Genomic DNA, 16,067 nt, shown 5'->3' with positions numbered 1-16,067 from the left:
GCGCTGGCAATAGATTCGCAACAATGGCTAAGGTCGATCGGCACTACCGTTATGGATTTCATGCTACGAATCGCGATTCTTGCGACCGTTCTGCAACTCGATATCTCGATTGAACGCAACTGACGTGCCGAGGACGAAGAAGTCGAACTGGAGTAAGGTCGGTGAACCACGATCCAAGAAGTGTGTCGGTGGTAATTAAAGAAATCCCATCGATTATTGCTTGACACGCCACGTTAATGGCCATGGGAATGAAATAAAAAAGAAGAAAAGGTTGGTTCCAGGTTGTTGCCTGAAGATGTTATACAAGAACTTGGAGTTAGTTACATTTGTGAGGGATCGAAAATCAAAGTTGATGATGCCCTTTCTTCATTCTCTCGTTACTACGATTGTGTTCGTGTCATGATATAAATTTCAAACTTAGAACCAGATGACAAGGATGATCGATACGAATCGTAGATTTTAATACACTTGAAATCAATGATACACCATGTGTGTATTGTAGAAGAATTCAATCAGTATTCAGACCCTGTCAATGAGAGAAGATAGGAAAATATCTATTGGATTGTTTGGAAAATACGTAGAAAAATTTAATAATAATCCCAAGATAAAATCTTTACCATATTGAGTGCCACAGTAAAAAAAGGTCTAATTAAAAAGCAAAAAAAAAAGGCACAGGATTAATTTGTACACCTAATAGATATATGTAGTCCGATATATTGAAACCTTTCTTAATGAAGACTCGAGTAATTAACTTATACATTTAAGCTTTCAAATTGCTGCCTCATATCATTAATATAATAGTAATACTGTTAAAAATTTATTTTTTTCATTAAGAAGTGTCGATTATTATAGTAATTGTTATTGTATAACTAGTTTTTCGTAAGATCTCTAAAAGTCCATATTTGGACTAAAATAATGAAGACATTCACGACTAAAATATCACATTAATGATCAAATGTAAGATTAACCCCTTCACTGCTTTTTTTTTATCTCAATCCGATTCTCGTAATCATAAAAACAACTAGATAAAATTTACAACACGATGTTATGTAGCTATTGCAGCTGGACGAATTCTTTTATGTAATCCAACATAAAATGGAAAAGAAAGTTCTCTCTGGACATATGTCGGCTGAAGATCACGATTACCGTTAAAACGAGCCTGGTGTCAGTTAAATCTAAATTGTCGTAGAAGCCATTATGTGGAAAGGTGTCGCAAGAAGGACCTATCTGTAATCTGTTAGACATTTTACTCGCAATCTACGTAAGAAAACTTGTCTCCACAATCATGTTCACCATCAAACTACGACCACGTAGAGAGCCTGTATCTTTATGCAGATGCAATAGAAATTTTCATATAACCATCAAAAACAAAAACTCCTATGCTAGAAGATTTCCCGTTACAAATAAAATTTTCTGAGCAAAGTTATTTTATTTACGTTCGAATACCGAGTTAGACAATTTCATATAAAATGATACGAGTATGATTTTTGGCATAAAGGATTAATATCTGTGGCTGCGTGCAGAAGTGCCAATGTCATAATTTTCCAAAAATGAGTTGAAATCTCAGAAGCTTCTGTCTCAGAAATTCAAATGCTAATATCTTGACTTTATTCATATTGCACCAAGCGACAAATATAAAAATTTACGAGTAGTAAGAGGGTTAACTATCGATGCAGCCTATGCTGCACTCAAGGAGTGCACGTATTCTACTCGAGCCTGCTCTAGATCGATGATATCCAATCAATTGCAGTCATTCACACCCGAGTTTCTTCTTTTATCTCTAAACGCAAACGCAACGTCTCGCAGGAGTGCAACCAAGGAAAGATCGCGTGGCAATCAACAGGATGCATCGAATGCAATTCGAAGCGAGAAGTCCAGACGACTCGAGATACAGTTATAATCGTTGCACGCGACTCGACGTGTACATGGCACGGAATCGTAGAAAATTAAAGGCTGCGAACGTCGGGCTCGTGTAACGTAATTAGCTACGGGAAATAGGAGTCGCTCACCTATGAAGCACGCTGATAACAGGAAGCTACGTTTTACGAAGACTTTTTGCGTAACAGTTGCGAGCATCGCTTCGTTTGCTCGGAACGTGTTAACAGAGTCGACGTTCCACTTTTGAACAGCTTATCGGACAAGGATCTGAAGAGGGAACAGATCGTAAGATACGGAGGATCCTCGCGATCTGGAATGTTCAACCGCTTGAATCCTGTTGATTCAAACCTCGTTAACATTCATAACCATGTACCCATTGCAATTCTGAACCGGTACGCAAACGACGAGTAAAGTGTCGTCTGCGTGGAACAGTCGATGGGCTTTCAGAGCTGTCCGAATTTATTGAATTAATCCTACAAAATGGTTTTATGGTTATCGAGGTTTTTCAGTCTTAGAAGAACACATTTCCATAACAGTGAATTGATTAAAATTTGAAAAAATTACGAGGAACTTGAAGAGTAATACGTAATTCGTGTTTCTTTGAAATAAGAAAAAGAATTTTAATTAAATGCAAAATTCACTATAGCCCAGTGGTAGAGGAATTAAAATAAGTTATGTTAAAGCCAATTTCTATTTCTTCCATTTTCTTTTCTTGCTCGTTTGTAAACAGCTGTTGTGTAATTGCCTCGAGGAAGGATAAGTGACTGATAAGAAGATACACGATGTTAAAAGGATCAATGAAAAATAAACGATAATTAACTGCTACGTTACGCGATTTCGCTCTAGGTGATCGTTTTTGCGCTATCATCGGAAGTTAGTCGAGTGGAATAAGTCAAATCGGGTCGATTATACCCGGTTAGATTATTATGGACGTCTAGTTTATGCACGTTAAGATACGTATACGGAGACGTACCATCAGCATTGCTAGGAGTGGCTTCACGACACCGTACCAACCAAAGTTTATCGAGGTTATCCCGTTAGGCTTGGGTCCCAGTGACCGTTTTATCGGGGATCGGCCCCAGGTATTCTTCTTTCCTTCGAAACTATGCCTCACCTTTTTCGATCATTAAGTGCCACGATAACGATACACCATTATTTTACCATGTAATAAGATCTACCCTATCGTCCCAATTGCACACGATAGTCTTTTCAGTGTTGCAGCTAAAGAGAAAAAATTATTAATCTGGATATCCGATTTAATTGTTGATTTCTGTCTTCTAAACGAAGATCTAGATTTCAAACAAGGTAATTTTGAATTTTCTTTGTTTTATTTGAGATATTCAAGATACGCTTCGTTCCTCATGAAAGGGATTAGTTGAATGATTAATTGGATCAACAATTTTTTATTGGAAAAAGAATATGATTTATTAGTTTCAGATTTTTTGTTAAGCATTGATAGGTCGTTAAATATACATATTTCAATGTGTAACATGATCGAAGATTATTTTAGCTACTAAAAATGTACCAAAGGGAATGCAAGTTTATTTAACCGAATAAAAGATCAAAAGCAGACGGTCTCTAAGTTTATTGAACGCTAAGTGGTCTTTCAGAAGCTTCGGAAAAAGAATCTTGAGTTCATTAAACTCATTTGATTTACAAGTGAATATTCTGCTAACTTTCAATCAGACTACTGAAAATTGATAAAAAGGAATTGAAACATCTTTGATCCAAATTAATCTCTAAAAAATGGCTGGAAAATATTTTTAATTTTGGAAGTTCGATACAATGAATCTTAATTACTGTCTCAATATGTTGATCACACACTTAAAATTGCTGGGATTGAATCTGTATAAATATATTACCGATTTGGAAATAAACTTCGTTTATTCGGCTTTCCGTTCGTGTATTGACTGAAGGAAGGCTCAAGAAGGAATGAATGTACGGTCGCGTTTCGGTAATGCGCCGATGATTCGAGTGTTTATACGAAAGGATTATCTCTTTCTCGAGCACGATTCCAACTCTGCCAGTTTCGCAAAATAAACTTTCTTTTTCATATTCACGCACTAGCCTTCATAGATTCCAAAGCCTACTCCTGCCAGGGTCGGAAACGACCCATTTTAATATGTTGACCGCCACAGTGAAAATGGACATTTGTTGTGTAATGTATTAAAGTTATAATTATTAAGTATAGGAATAATTAATTTTCAAATTTCAAATTTTCTAGTTGCTATTTTACATTATTTATATAATAGCAATATTATTTAAAATAAAATTTCTCTATTGTAATTTGCAGTGCTGATCGCCGGTGACCCCCATTCAACGTGTTAAGTAATTAAAATAAACTAAAATTAAATTAAAGGTTAATTTAAAAATCATACTAAAACTGTGATTTAACAATAAATGTTTGGAACAGCTAGAAATCCGGATTGATCTATCAGCTTCGGATAATAGATAGTTCAATCCATTTAATGTCACTCTAATCCATCAAATTCGAACGGAATATCAGGGAAGCTTATTAAACCTCAGAATCAATTAATACTTAAGCTTCTGTACAATCGTTACAATATGAAACGTAATCAAAGTGATTTACCTAGATTTATACATGATTCTGTACAGATACACAATTTTAATCAAAGTACTATATAATCAGTAGTTAATTAACACACTGATGATTACACATTTCATAGAATCTATGACTCATCATTTTACGTTCCTTTTCCTATTCAAATTGATAGCTTTTGATTCCGTAAACCGTGAAATTACAACTTTTCAAAATATAATTAGTATCACTATTTAATCAAAATAATTAATAACACTAAATTTAAAATAGAGTAAAGAATATTATTATAAAAATTCGTTTACCGAGTCCATGTGTGGTTAAACTAAGAGGAATTTAAATTTCAATGTATTTTCTACGAAAAAAATTAATTACAGCTTTAAACGAAATTGAAATTAATGAAATTCAAGTGACATCATAAACGATGGTAATATAGATAGTAATATTACACGTGCCATCCGAAAAGTTTGTCTACCTCTGCAAAGAACGGTGTCCAAAAGTGGCAAAAATTTGCCCATCATATAAATGTATGAAATTAGTCTATCTTTATGTTTTTGGACCTGCTAATTGCGAATATGACACTTAAAATTGGCCAAAGTTTGGGGAACTTTGTGAAAATGCATTTTTTTTGCATAAAAATCTTGTTTTGGGGGAAGCATTACAACATTTTGGACACTTTTTGCTTTTGAAAGAGCGATAAGTCATTTTGATAGGTTTTTTCCGTAGATAACGAATTTTCCGATTTTGCCTTAGTTCGCCGAATCAGTGATCGATCTTGCCTTTACAAGCTTTATAACTCGAAGAGTACTCAATAAAACGTAACTTTATTGTGTTTTAGTGTTTTAGAAAATTCTCGAGATAAGCTGCAAAAATATGTAATAAAAAATAGGGGTTTCCATTTAAAAAACCATTAATGACCTCGATCTGATTTTGACAAGGTCACTCAAGGTCAAATCCACATTTCCATCATGTATTTCTCTTCAAGCCATGCAACTTTTGTTCAAATTTTTCAATAAAATCATCGATTCGTGAGATAATTTACATTACTTCATAAACGGTTAAAAACACTTTTCACTTTTTAAACTTTCTTTTAAACTTACATCGAAAACGTGATGTAATGAAACACTTTTGATCTCAAATTCGTAATCTTCTAAAAGCAAAAAAAGTGTCCAAAATGTTGTACGGAAACGCTTCCCTCAAAACAAGATTTTTATGCAAAGAAAAATGCATTTTCACAAAGTTCCCCAAACTTTGACCAATTTTAAGTGTCATATTCGCAATTAGCAGGTCCAAAAACATAAAGATAGACTAATTTCATACATTTATATGATGGGCAAATTTTGGCCACTTTTGGACATCGTTCTTTCCATAATGCATATAATGAATTTTCATGGGAAAAAAAGAGAAAAGATGTTTAATCGTTCTTACTAGAGACTAATTTAAAACCCGTCTGCCGTTGATGTCCGCTGCATGCAAAATCGATGACAAATCGTGGCCGATTCCTATCAGACATTTCATCAAGGAAACCAATGAACGTGGAGTATATCGTTATCTAAATTTCCACGATCGTTTCGTGAAATGTATTTGAAGGAGCATATAATGGTATTTTAATCACGTTTCCCAGAAAGTCAAACGGACCTTGCGTTGTCGACCAGCCGAAACATTCAAAGTATTTCGATGACAAATGAGACTGATTAGCAAGTTTAATGAGACAGAACGGTATAGTGGCTTAAAGACCGACCATGTTTGGTATGGGTTCAAAAATGGTCTTCCGAATGATTTAAAGGGATATTATGGAAAACGGATATTTAGTTGAGGTTAAAACGACAAAATGGTAATTTTAAGTACCTATGTCTATATTTGTACGAAAATTATTCTGAATAAACATGGTACATGCATTTGCGAAGAATTTTAAGTATTGTAAATTCTACCGTTAATTAAATTAACTCTCTGCGATTAAAAGACGAGATATTAATTATACACAACACAATAGACTCTCGTTATATTGCCGCGGATAGGATTATAGAAAAAGGGAAATTTTTCAATTTTCTAAGCTCTTATTTGGAGGGAAGAGAAAGGATAGAAGTGGAAATGAAAGATAAAAGTTAAAAATTCGTAAAGACTACTGTAGTTTTATACTAGATTCCTTATATAGCCAATCTCATGGTATTTTACTCAAGATAATTTTTACAAGAACTATTCAGCCAATTTTCATCCACGCTAATCAGTACTCACCGCTCTAAACACAATTAGCACGGGCAATTTCACTAGTTGTCCGTAGCCGCGGAACTGGTAATTAACAGAATTCAATTTCGCACGTAATTAGACGATCTGACAGAAACGTCGTAGGATATCCTTGCTTTTCACGATTCGTTTCACTTTTGTTGTTTCGAACCTCGGTGTCGCTCATAAAGCTTACGTAAATCGTAATTTGCGTTAGAACCGCGTAATTTCGTGGCCCGTGTGCACGAACAGGACTCACCGTGAGTCCACGCGATGAATATTCATTCGTGTCTCCGCTGCTTCCCTAATCATCACGCACAACAGACATATGCTGCCATTCTACCAACTAAAGGATGTTTACGAAGCAATTGAACGATCTAACCGTGCTTGGATTAGATGTACCATGCTCAACAATAGAATTGAGATCAAGTTCAACGTGTACTCATAAATCCCAGTGAATTTTAAAATGAAAATGAGTAACTGGCTGAACTTTACTTTGGAGCACACAAAATTATTCACTTTTTTTATCAATTCTGATAGCGTTCAATAATTTTTAACTCTTTGACTACTGAGAATTCTAGGCTTGAACGTTCTGTCTGTACGAAATAAGAATCAAGTCAATAACACTTATTACTTTTCTTTTTATTCTATTTCATTTCTCAATTCATTTTTTTATTTGTTTCTCTTTTTCAGTGTTTTGTCATATCATTACAATGTAATAATATATGGTGTGTAATTAGTAATATGCGTTGATAATTTTTATTTAATTATGAATAGTATATACAAGAAATAATCCATGGACGCAGATACACATCCATAGTCTGCACCGATAGTCCGATGCATCGATGCGTCCATAGCAGTCAAAGGGCTAATATTTTCAGTATTTTGACAGATTACTTTGTCCCTGATAACAATAATTATTTTTGGAATTTATCACAGTTTCCTTTTGTTATATCACAGAATTCATCTGTCCGAACGAATGGGTTATTATTTCGTATTTGCATAATAAACGCCTCGTCGTCTTATCCAGTCTGTCGTATTCGAACGAGATGATTTTCGATACACGATGATCGATCATCCACATGAAAACCTGTCGAACATCGTAGAAGTGTTTTCGTGGGTGTCCAATTTAAGATCTCATCGAAGAAATGATTCATCAAGAATAAGTGTTGTTCATTATGTCGTGGCGCGATTGATGTCTGCCGTGAGAAAGAAACGTAGAGGAGCTCGATAGTGTATGCAAAACAAAAAAAAATAAAAAAATACATACTGATCGAATTGAGTAACCTGCTCCTTTTCGAAGATGGTTAAAAAAAGGAGATATTTTAGGAAAAGCCGCGGATTTCCGAGTAACCTTTGATCGTTTCCACGTTTATCATCGCGGAGACGTAACACGAGTGATGTAAAGTTTAATCTGTTCAGTGCCTTTCTAATATCTAAACGAATGCTGTGGGATTAATTTGCAACAGTGATTTGACTTTAGTTTGTTAAAGCTAGCTTTGATCTTTCCATAAACGACTCCTGACCATAGTTTTCATTTCATTGGCGTTTGAAGTTGATTTATTTGAGTTTAAACAAAATAAAACTATTAAAAGTATATGTACTTAACTTTCGTGTCATCAATTTTTAAGATCAAAAATTTATTCATTAAACATTTGTATTTCAAAAGCCATTCATGTATGAAGTAACCTAAAAAAATTCTACAGTAGAATTAATCGTTCTTGTTTTGATACGACAAGAAGGAGATTAATTCCTGATTTACGTGTTGATTTTTGCTGGTCATCGAATTCAACGTAAAATGCAAGCTGCACAGTTCGTGTTCGAATGCACTCTCTACTGTTCCGTTATAAAGAAATACCAACGGTGATGCTAATGAGGTAAATTGAAGTTTCAAATGAGTCGTAAAAGGTCTGATAACTCCTTTCGAAAGCAGTCATTTCTTCCTTTCACCAATGGAAAAAAAAGTACTATTTAGAGGGAGATAAACTTGAAGTTTGGTCGCGTGAAGAGATATTCAAATGAATCTATATAAATATCTCTAAATCTTTGTTGCGTGGGTTCAGTTTCAAGAAAATGCTTGAAAATTTATTATTGTACGATACTATTCCAAGCGAAGTTAGAAAAAATTGTAGGAAAAGAAATTTTGTGAAAATTTTTGTCTTCATAAGTGCATCGATGCACTTGCATAAATGCAATATGTTGAACATTGCAAAGTTTGTATTTTTAATTTTTTGAAACTTCATTTGGAATAGAAATATTGAAATTGTTATTTAGCAGTATTGTGAGATGCCTAATGCTATTAAAATGAGAATCACTAACGTTAAATTAGTACGTACATATAAGGAACATCTTAATGACTTTATTTTCTTCTCATTAACGATTCTGTTATTCAAAATCACTATTATACAGTGTGTCCCGCGTAACTGGAAACACTCCATTATTTCCTAAACTATTAAAGATACAAGAAATTGCTTTGGTGATCATTGCATGGTAAAAGGGGGCAACATTTTGACGTAGACGAATTTTTTTTTGCATTCTTATTTTCAAAAATATAATGGCAATGTTTGGTTTTTTAAATGGAACTATATATTTTTCTTTCGATCATTTGATAGTGTTTTTGAAGTCGAATTCATTAAGCTTGCATGTATATACTTGATTTTCATTTGTTTTCGAGATATTGCACTAACAAATTTGGAGATTTTTCACGGGAAAAATTCACTTTAGTGGGAAATATCAGCAGGGGTCCTGTTCGCTATCAAATGATCGAAAGAAAAATATATAGTTCCATTTAAAAAATCAAACTTTGCCATTATATTTTTGAAAATAACAATGCAAAAAAAATTCGTCTACGTCAAAATGTTGCCCCCTCTTACCATGCAATGACCACCAAAGCAATTTCTTGTATCTTTAATAGTTTAGGAAATAATGGAGTGTTTCCAGTTACGCGGGACACACTGTATATAACATCGCGGGATTATTTAAATATATTTAAATATAGATTGAAATTCAGATTGTACATATTTTAAATAATAGGAGGTCTTTTCCTGTATTTCTCATGAAAAACAAAGAAGCAAAAGTTAACCTTTCTACAATTTCTCGCAAAAATAATGTATTTTTCATCTCTGGCGCTTATATTATGCATATAAGTATCGTTTGTTCTCTCATTAAGTAGAAAAGTTAAATGATTGTTATCCACGGAAAACATGTTATTCTATGATGAAAAATATCGTAAAAAGGGGTTACTGTGTTTTTTAAGATATCTACCTTCATGGAAGTTGTTAAGAAAAGATAGTAGGAGCTAATAAAGTGTTCATTGATCTATTAATTTATTAACACATTGAATGTAAGTAAGTAGGGGGGAAGGTGGATTTGGCCCCTTAAAAGTGTGGCTGGCCAAAAAATTTTAGAATTTCCAAATTTTTCAATTCCAATTTTCCGGATTCCCAAAATTGTAGAATTCCAAAGGTTTTCAACTAAAAAATTAAAAAATTTTTCAATTCCAAAATTCCGGATTATCAAAATACTAGAGTTCCAAAATTTTTCGATTCAAATATTCAAAAATTCCAGAATTCCAAAATTAAAAAATTCATGACTTTTTAAATTTCAGGCTTCCAAAATTCCAGAATTCTAAAATATCTATGGGACCTGGTCCACCCCAGAAAAAATCCTACTTATGTCAATAATTAATTAAGTAACTTTTCTTCTTCACCATACAACTTTCTTTTACCTTTGCATCGATTAAATAAAACACAAAACGTACCTGTCTGTGGTGGTCAATTTATAAACGTTGTCGAAGATGTTTCCCCGTTCCGACCGAGGGCTCTCTTCTTTGACATTCTCGCTTATATCGAGATTCTGAAAGTGCAGGGTTCTCGTGTTCGCGAAGTTTGGCTCTTCAGAATTCATTGTGCATCATCAAGGAAGCTGTGCTGGTCACAAACACGGAAATCGACGGTGACGCGACACGGACACACTATAAAATCGATTGAACCAATCTTTCGAGGACTCTGAATAATTTGTTCGATCGATGATCGTATTTTTGAAGCAACTTCGACTACCGAAAGATTATAAACGATAGAAACGTAAAGCGTATTTGCGATTAAATACACGATGTCGCGTTAATTTTTTTCTAATTCACGTTACAACGTACCACACGCTATGACGCCATAAAACAAACTTTTGTTTGGTGAAGAAGAAAGACCAGAACGATGCTCTATTGTTTCATTTTCTCCATTATATTAAACAAATCGAGCGTAACAGAGGAGTTGATTGTAAGATTCGCTTCGTAATACATATCATTAGAACAATTGATACGTATTTCAGGAAATTAGTCTTACCAAATGTTTCGAAGAATTGAAATTTTCCATCGCGTAAATTATGTCGTACTTATGCCATTTTAATTCATTCTTGAGCATCGGCGTAACTAAAGGTAAAAATCTGGACATTCTAAAATTCTAAAGTTCTAAAATTTTTAAATTTTTAAATTCTAAAATTCTAAAATTTTGAAATCTTTAAGAGACTAGGCCCACTCCAGAAGAAGGTCCAAATTATTCCACTGTATTTTAGGATTGAATTTGTGAACCTTTTACCTCGTGTACGAAATAAAATTCCTCCGTATAGAAATTTTATTGAATGTCAAAGAGGCGTTTAATAAATCAGTTGATGATTGTAGTTGATTAGTAATTCAGAGAACTGATGACTATACTTGTATTTATATATACAGAGAACAGGTCAATTAACGAGTGGTGATTGAGACTTTTATAGATCTACATTCTTCTCTTTGATAAATAAAATATAGACAATGTGTGACATTAGTAACGATTTCAGGGATCACAAAAATAAGAAGAATCTTTTTAATTTTTCTTTAACTAATGTGACAGCTACGAATGATTGTTCATTATTCAAGGATAAAAAATGAATTTTCCACGCTTAAACCAGTCACTCGATATTTTTTCTCAAGAACAACGGGATATTTTGCAAACGCTTATTGAACAGTGATAATTTTTCTGATTTCACATCGTTGACTCGTAAAAACTTTAATGAAACCGGTTTCCACAGCTAACGGGTTGTCATAAATGAACGATACGAACACTTCGAATTATCATCGACCAGGGTGAAATCTTCTGTGGCGAAGATGAAGGCCAAGGTTAAGTATCTTTGCAATAATAGTAATGCAAATCGAGGGGGGTATTGTAATTGAAAGGAAAAGATAACGGTCTTCTTTCTGCTTAAAGGAATGTTATAGAACTTCGATAAAGAATTATGAAATTACTAGTTTGAAGCTGTACTATTAAAAATCATAGTTATCATAGAAAGAAGTAGATCATAGATGAATAAAATATTCAGTGACTAATGATCAAATATCTTTTGAAACGAATATAATTTGTTATTTGTTACTAAATAATAAACTATGCTATGCTATTAATGCAAAAGTTGTTTAAATCTTATTTTTAAACGCTTTTTTCATGTTATTGCATGTTTGAATATAAGCAATGGTTGCAGATCCAACAAGACTAACATATCTTTATTTTCGAGGGGTTGTGATTGTAAAAATGTGATCACTCATTGTCAGTACCTCGAGCCTAGTGTTGCCAAATCTCATTGTTAATAACAAAGCATATAACCTTTTTGTATCTATAGTCACTATTATAAATTAGCCCCTTTAAATTGAAGCGCGTCAGTCTGTCTTCTGTCTTCGGACATCGAAGAAATTGAGGGTGTTCTCATTTTTTATAGGAGTGTCATCTATACAAAAACGGTTGAAACTACTTGGCAACTTACCGATCAATATTTCTTTCTTTCAGTAATTTTACAAGTTGTAAGGGAACACTAGCACTATCTATCAGAAGGTATAGTGCACCGATAACAAGATGTCCCATGAGACAAATGCAAATGCGTGCTTCTCATGGGACATCTTGTCATCGGTGCACAGTACATAGTGAAACGTAAGTTGTCGAGTAGTTTCCGCTATTTTTGAATAGATAGTGCTGGAATGAAATGCAAGCCTCGAGGTCGAACTCCGAATTCTGCGTCGGTAAAACAGCCCACGTTTGATCGAAAATTAAGCTGAAGAGAAACTGATTTAAGCGCCATCTCAGTTATAGCAGCAACCTAGTCCGCGTCACTTTTCGTATGCACCTAAATGACCCACGTATGCTACGATAGCTATATTATGTATGACGAATCGTTAGACGAATTTTGACGTGTCGCCAGAGAAACTACAAAAAGAAACTACTTTCTCGAGGGAGTTCGGCTCACCTTTGATGTAGTCACAGCCGAGAATTGAAGAAAAAAAGCAAGTTTATAAATACCCGTGTTCGTGTGAGACAATCCTAACGCAATCAAAATTTAAGATTAAAACTTTTTTATTTTTGGTTCATTTTTATGAAATTTTTATCAAACTGTTTGTGAAAAACTCCCGATTAAAATGATACCAAACTCGACATAGTTTTTGGTACTAAAGTGTCATATTCTACGGCACTATATAAGTACATAATTAAACAATACTGACCATGCATTCATTATTATTAATTTTCTTTCCGTAAAATTCTATTTGCAATGTGGTACACTTTAGAATCTCAAAAGCGTAGTTCCTGAAAAAAATATAACAGAGATTAAATAGAAAAAAAAGCATAAATTTCGCAGTCAATTCCCTCGTATTATTTACTGCATAATTAATAAATATACCATAGAAATAATGATACAGTTATTAACTAGTCATCAAATAATAACGATTGCCTAGGTCTCACCACGGGGAGGTTGCTGCGGTTCGGAGACCCGCCCTAACTCATCCCATCCACCTTCCATTTATGCAAATTTTTATTTTCATTCAATAACATCATCCTCTTGATGCACATTTGCAAAACGTTTCGATTGTTATGCAAACGAACAACAAAAGGAGCATTATCTTTATTTACTACCTGGCTACTTATACAATTTTTTCATTTTGATTACAGATCTGTAATTAGTAATATGAAATTGCATATCTGTCTTACATCTAAATATTAAGAATACGAGTGCTTGTATAATGACAAGAATCCTCTTAAATATAAAATTTCCTAATTAAACACTGCAGTGATTAAACTTATTTATATACTTATTCAATTACTTAACTTTCGGGTCCATAAGATATAATAGTCCTACCTAACCATTAACTTACAAACTGCCTATATAAAAATCTAAAAGGATATGAACAAATACCTCTAATAAATTTGTTGGTTCGATGATTCTTACCAGAATATTTCTTGAAACAAACTAAAAAGAATTAAACATAATTTTTAAAAAAATAAATAAAGTTTATATTACCTTAATCATAGACTTACAACCTGCCTATATAAAAATCTAAAGGGATACAAATAAATACCTGTAATAAATTTGTTGGTTCAATGATTCTTACTAGAATATTTCCTGAAACAAACTAAAAAGGATTAGGTACGATTTTAAATCATTTTTACATTACTTTAATTAGTTGAGATATTTCTCTGTAACAAAAACTGATTAATTGAATACAGATAAAGACAAGAAAAATTAATAGGTGGAAAAAAAATATATTAGTAACAATAAAATTTTACAAAAGTCAAAGTGGTTGTTAACTCAAAATCAATTTGATACGAAATATAAATTAAGAGTAAGCTTCAGTACCAAAATAAAGAGAAAAAATTTAGAAAAATATATATTTGTGTTAAGTGATTTGAGTTAAGAACATTAATTATTTCATTTTATTGTATTTAATATTAGTTCATTTCGTGACAAATAGCACATAATATTTTAATTGAAACAACTGTCGTTTACTGCAATATACGTAAGCACAACCATGACTCTACTTGACTTTATTGCATTATATTATTCAATACATCTTTCAATGCAAATTTATTGTAAATGGAAAAACTGGAAAGAAAATCACGAGTGGACTTTGCTTTTCAGGAAAAGAATTTGAAAATTTATAAAAGTAATTTAATTAGTCTCTCCGTAAGCTTGAAACAAAACATCGCGACCAAAAATTAAAACTGAACAACTCGAACAACAATCATCCACTACGTTTGTTTAAATAAAATAGAATTAAAATTTAATAAGCTATTTCAAATGAACAAATATTCCTTGAAATAATTGATCACCAATCATCATAAAATAAAATGAATTTTGATTTTAAATAAAGTTCTTTGAATAAAGTTCTATTTAAAACTTTATCGCATTTAATAATACTCTGAAAACATTAAACTCATATATTATTTAACAGTATTTCCAACAACCGAATGCTCAAAGTTTTCAAACATAGAAAAAGAAAAGAGAAAGAGATGGGGGCGGAGCGGGGGTACAAGGGAACCTGAAAAGAAAAGTTTGATTGCCCATAAGAGCAATTCCTAAGCAAATCCTATAAAACAAATCGAAATTACACGCAACACTAATTTAATAAACGCAAAAAAGTGAAAAATTTAATAACAATCACGATTCATTCTCAACACTAATTTCATTAATTATACGTATAATACAACAGCGTACGCGTGAAGGCTGCTCCATTATGCGCAACGCTAACAATAAGCTTAAAAAAAATAAAGGAGAAAACGCGTACTGTAATGCAACTCTACTCAAATCCACCGAATTTTGTAAGACGCAACACTAATCTAAAAAAGTGGTACAGCCAATCCAAGGCTGTACCTCTACAGCTGGTCCATAGCTGCCTTATAGACTATGGCAACTCCACTGCATCGTTTTTGGGCATTTCATCGTATATCGCAACTCTAATGCAAACCGCGAATATTCATTATCGTAACACTAATTAACAGGGAACTCTATAAACTAATGCAAAGCAATCGCGTATTTATAAGTCGCAACACTGGGAAACAATCGCGCTAATGTCATTCGCAACGCTATCTTTAACAGATATGCAATTAAAATGCAAACAAGGGGATTCTCAAACCGTGAATTTTTTATTGGCAACACTAAAGTAATCAACATCAAAAAGCACAACTCTAAAAAATCTTAAAACAATCAACATTACAAAACAAAACTCTCAAAAATCTTAAAGCAATCAACATTGAAAAGTTAAATTCTATTTTGAAGCAATGCAGAAAGGAAACGCGGTATTTAAAGTTCGCAACACTAATTAAAAATCGCGATAATCATTCATACGCAACACTAAATTGAACCGTGATCGATATTCATTCGCAACATTAATTGTAAATTGAAAACGCGATTTGCGTTCCCCTGTAATTACAAAACTACAACTACAGGCAAGCACAGTGACAAAGTAGTAACGATAATGATTTCCCATCCTTTTTTGCAAAAGGATACAAAATCATTAGTAGTACCCCTCTTGAAAGACAGTTTGTCGGGGCACTTCGGCATATTGCCTCTTCTTTCTTCGAGCGGTCCACCCACTTGAAACTTATATCTAAAGCTCGAAACTTGC

The 16,067-nt window shown here is 33.2% G+C and overlaps 1 protein-coding gene across 2 annotated transcripts in view; it reads right to left on the bottom strand.

Moving 5' to 3' along the window:
* Nep2 (M13 family metallopeptidase neprilysin 2) overlaps positions 1–10,821 on the bottom strand; it is a 46,105-nt gene extending 35,284 nt beyond the window's left edge. For both annotated transcript variants that reach the window (XM_034334815.2, XM_034334816.2), the window contains exon 1: positions 10,419–10,821. In XM_034334815.2, the coding sequence (XP_034190706.1) occupies positions 10,419–10,564 (146 nt within the window). In that variant the 5' untranslated portion in view covers positions 10,565–10,821. The remainder of the gene's footprint in view (positions 1–10,418) is intronic.
* Positions 10,822–16,067: the final 5,246 nt, after the last annotated feature.

This window comes from Osmia lignaria, chromosome 14, assembly GCF_051020975.1.
Source record: "Osmia lignaria lignaria isolate PbOS001 chromosome 14, iyOsmLign1, whole genome shotgun sequence".
NCBI lineage: Eukaryota > Metazoa > Arthropoda > Insecta > Hymenoptera > Megachilidae > Osmia > Osmia lignaria.
This window is presented reverse-complemented; position numbering and strand designations above follow the sequence as displayed.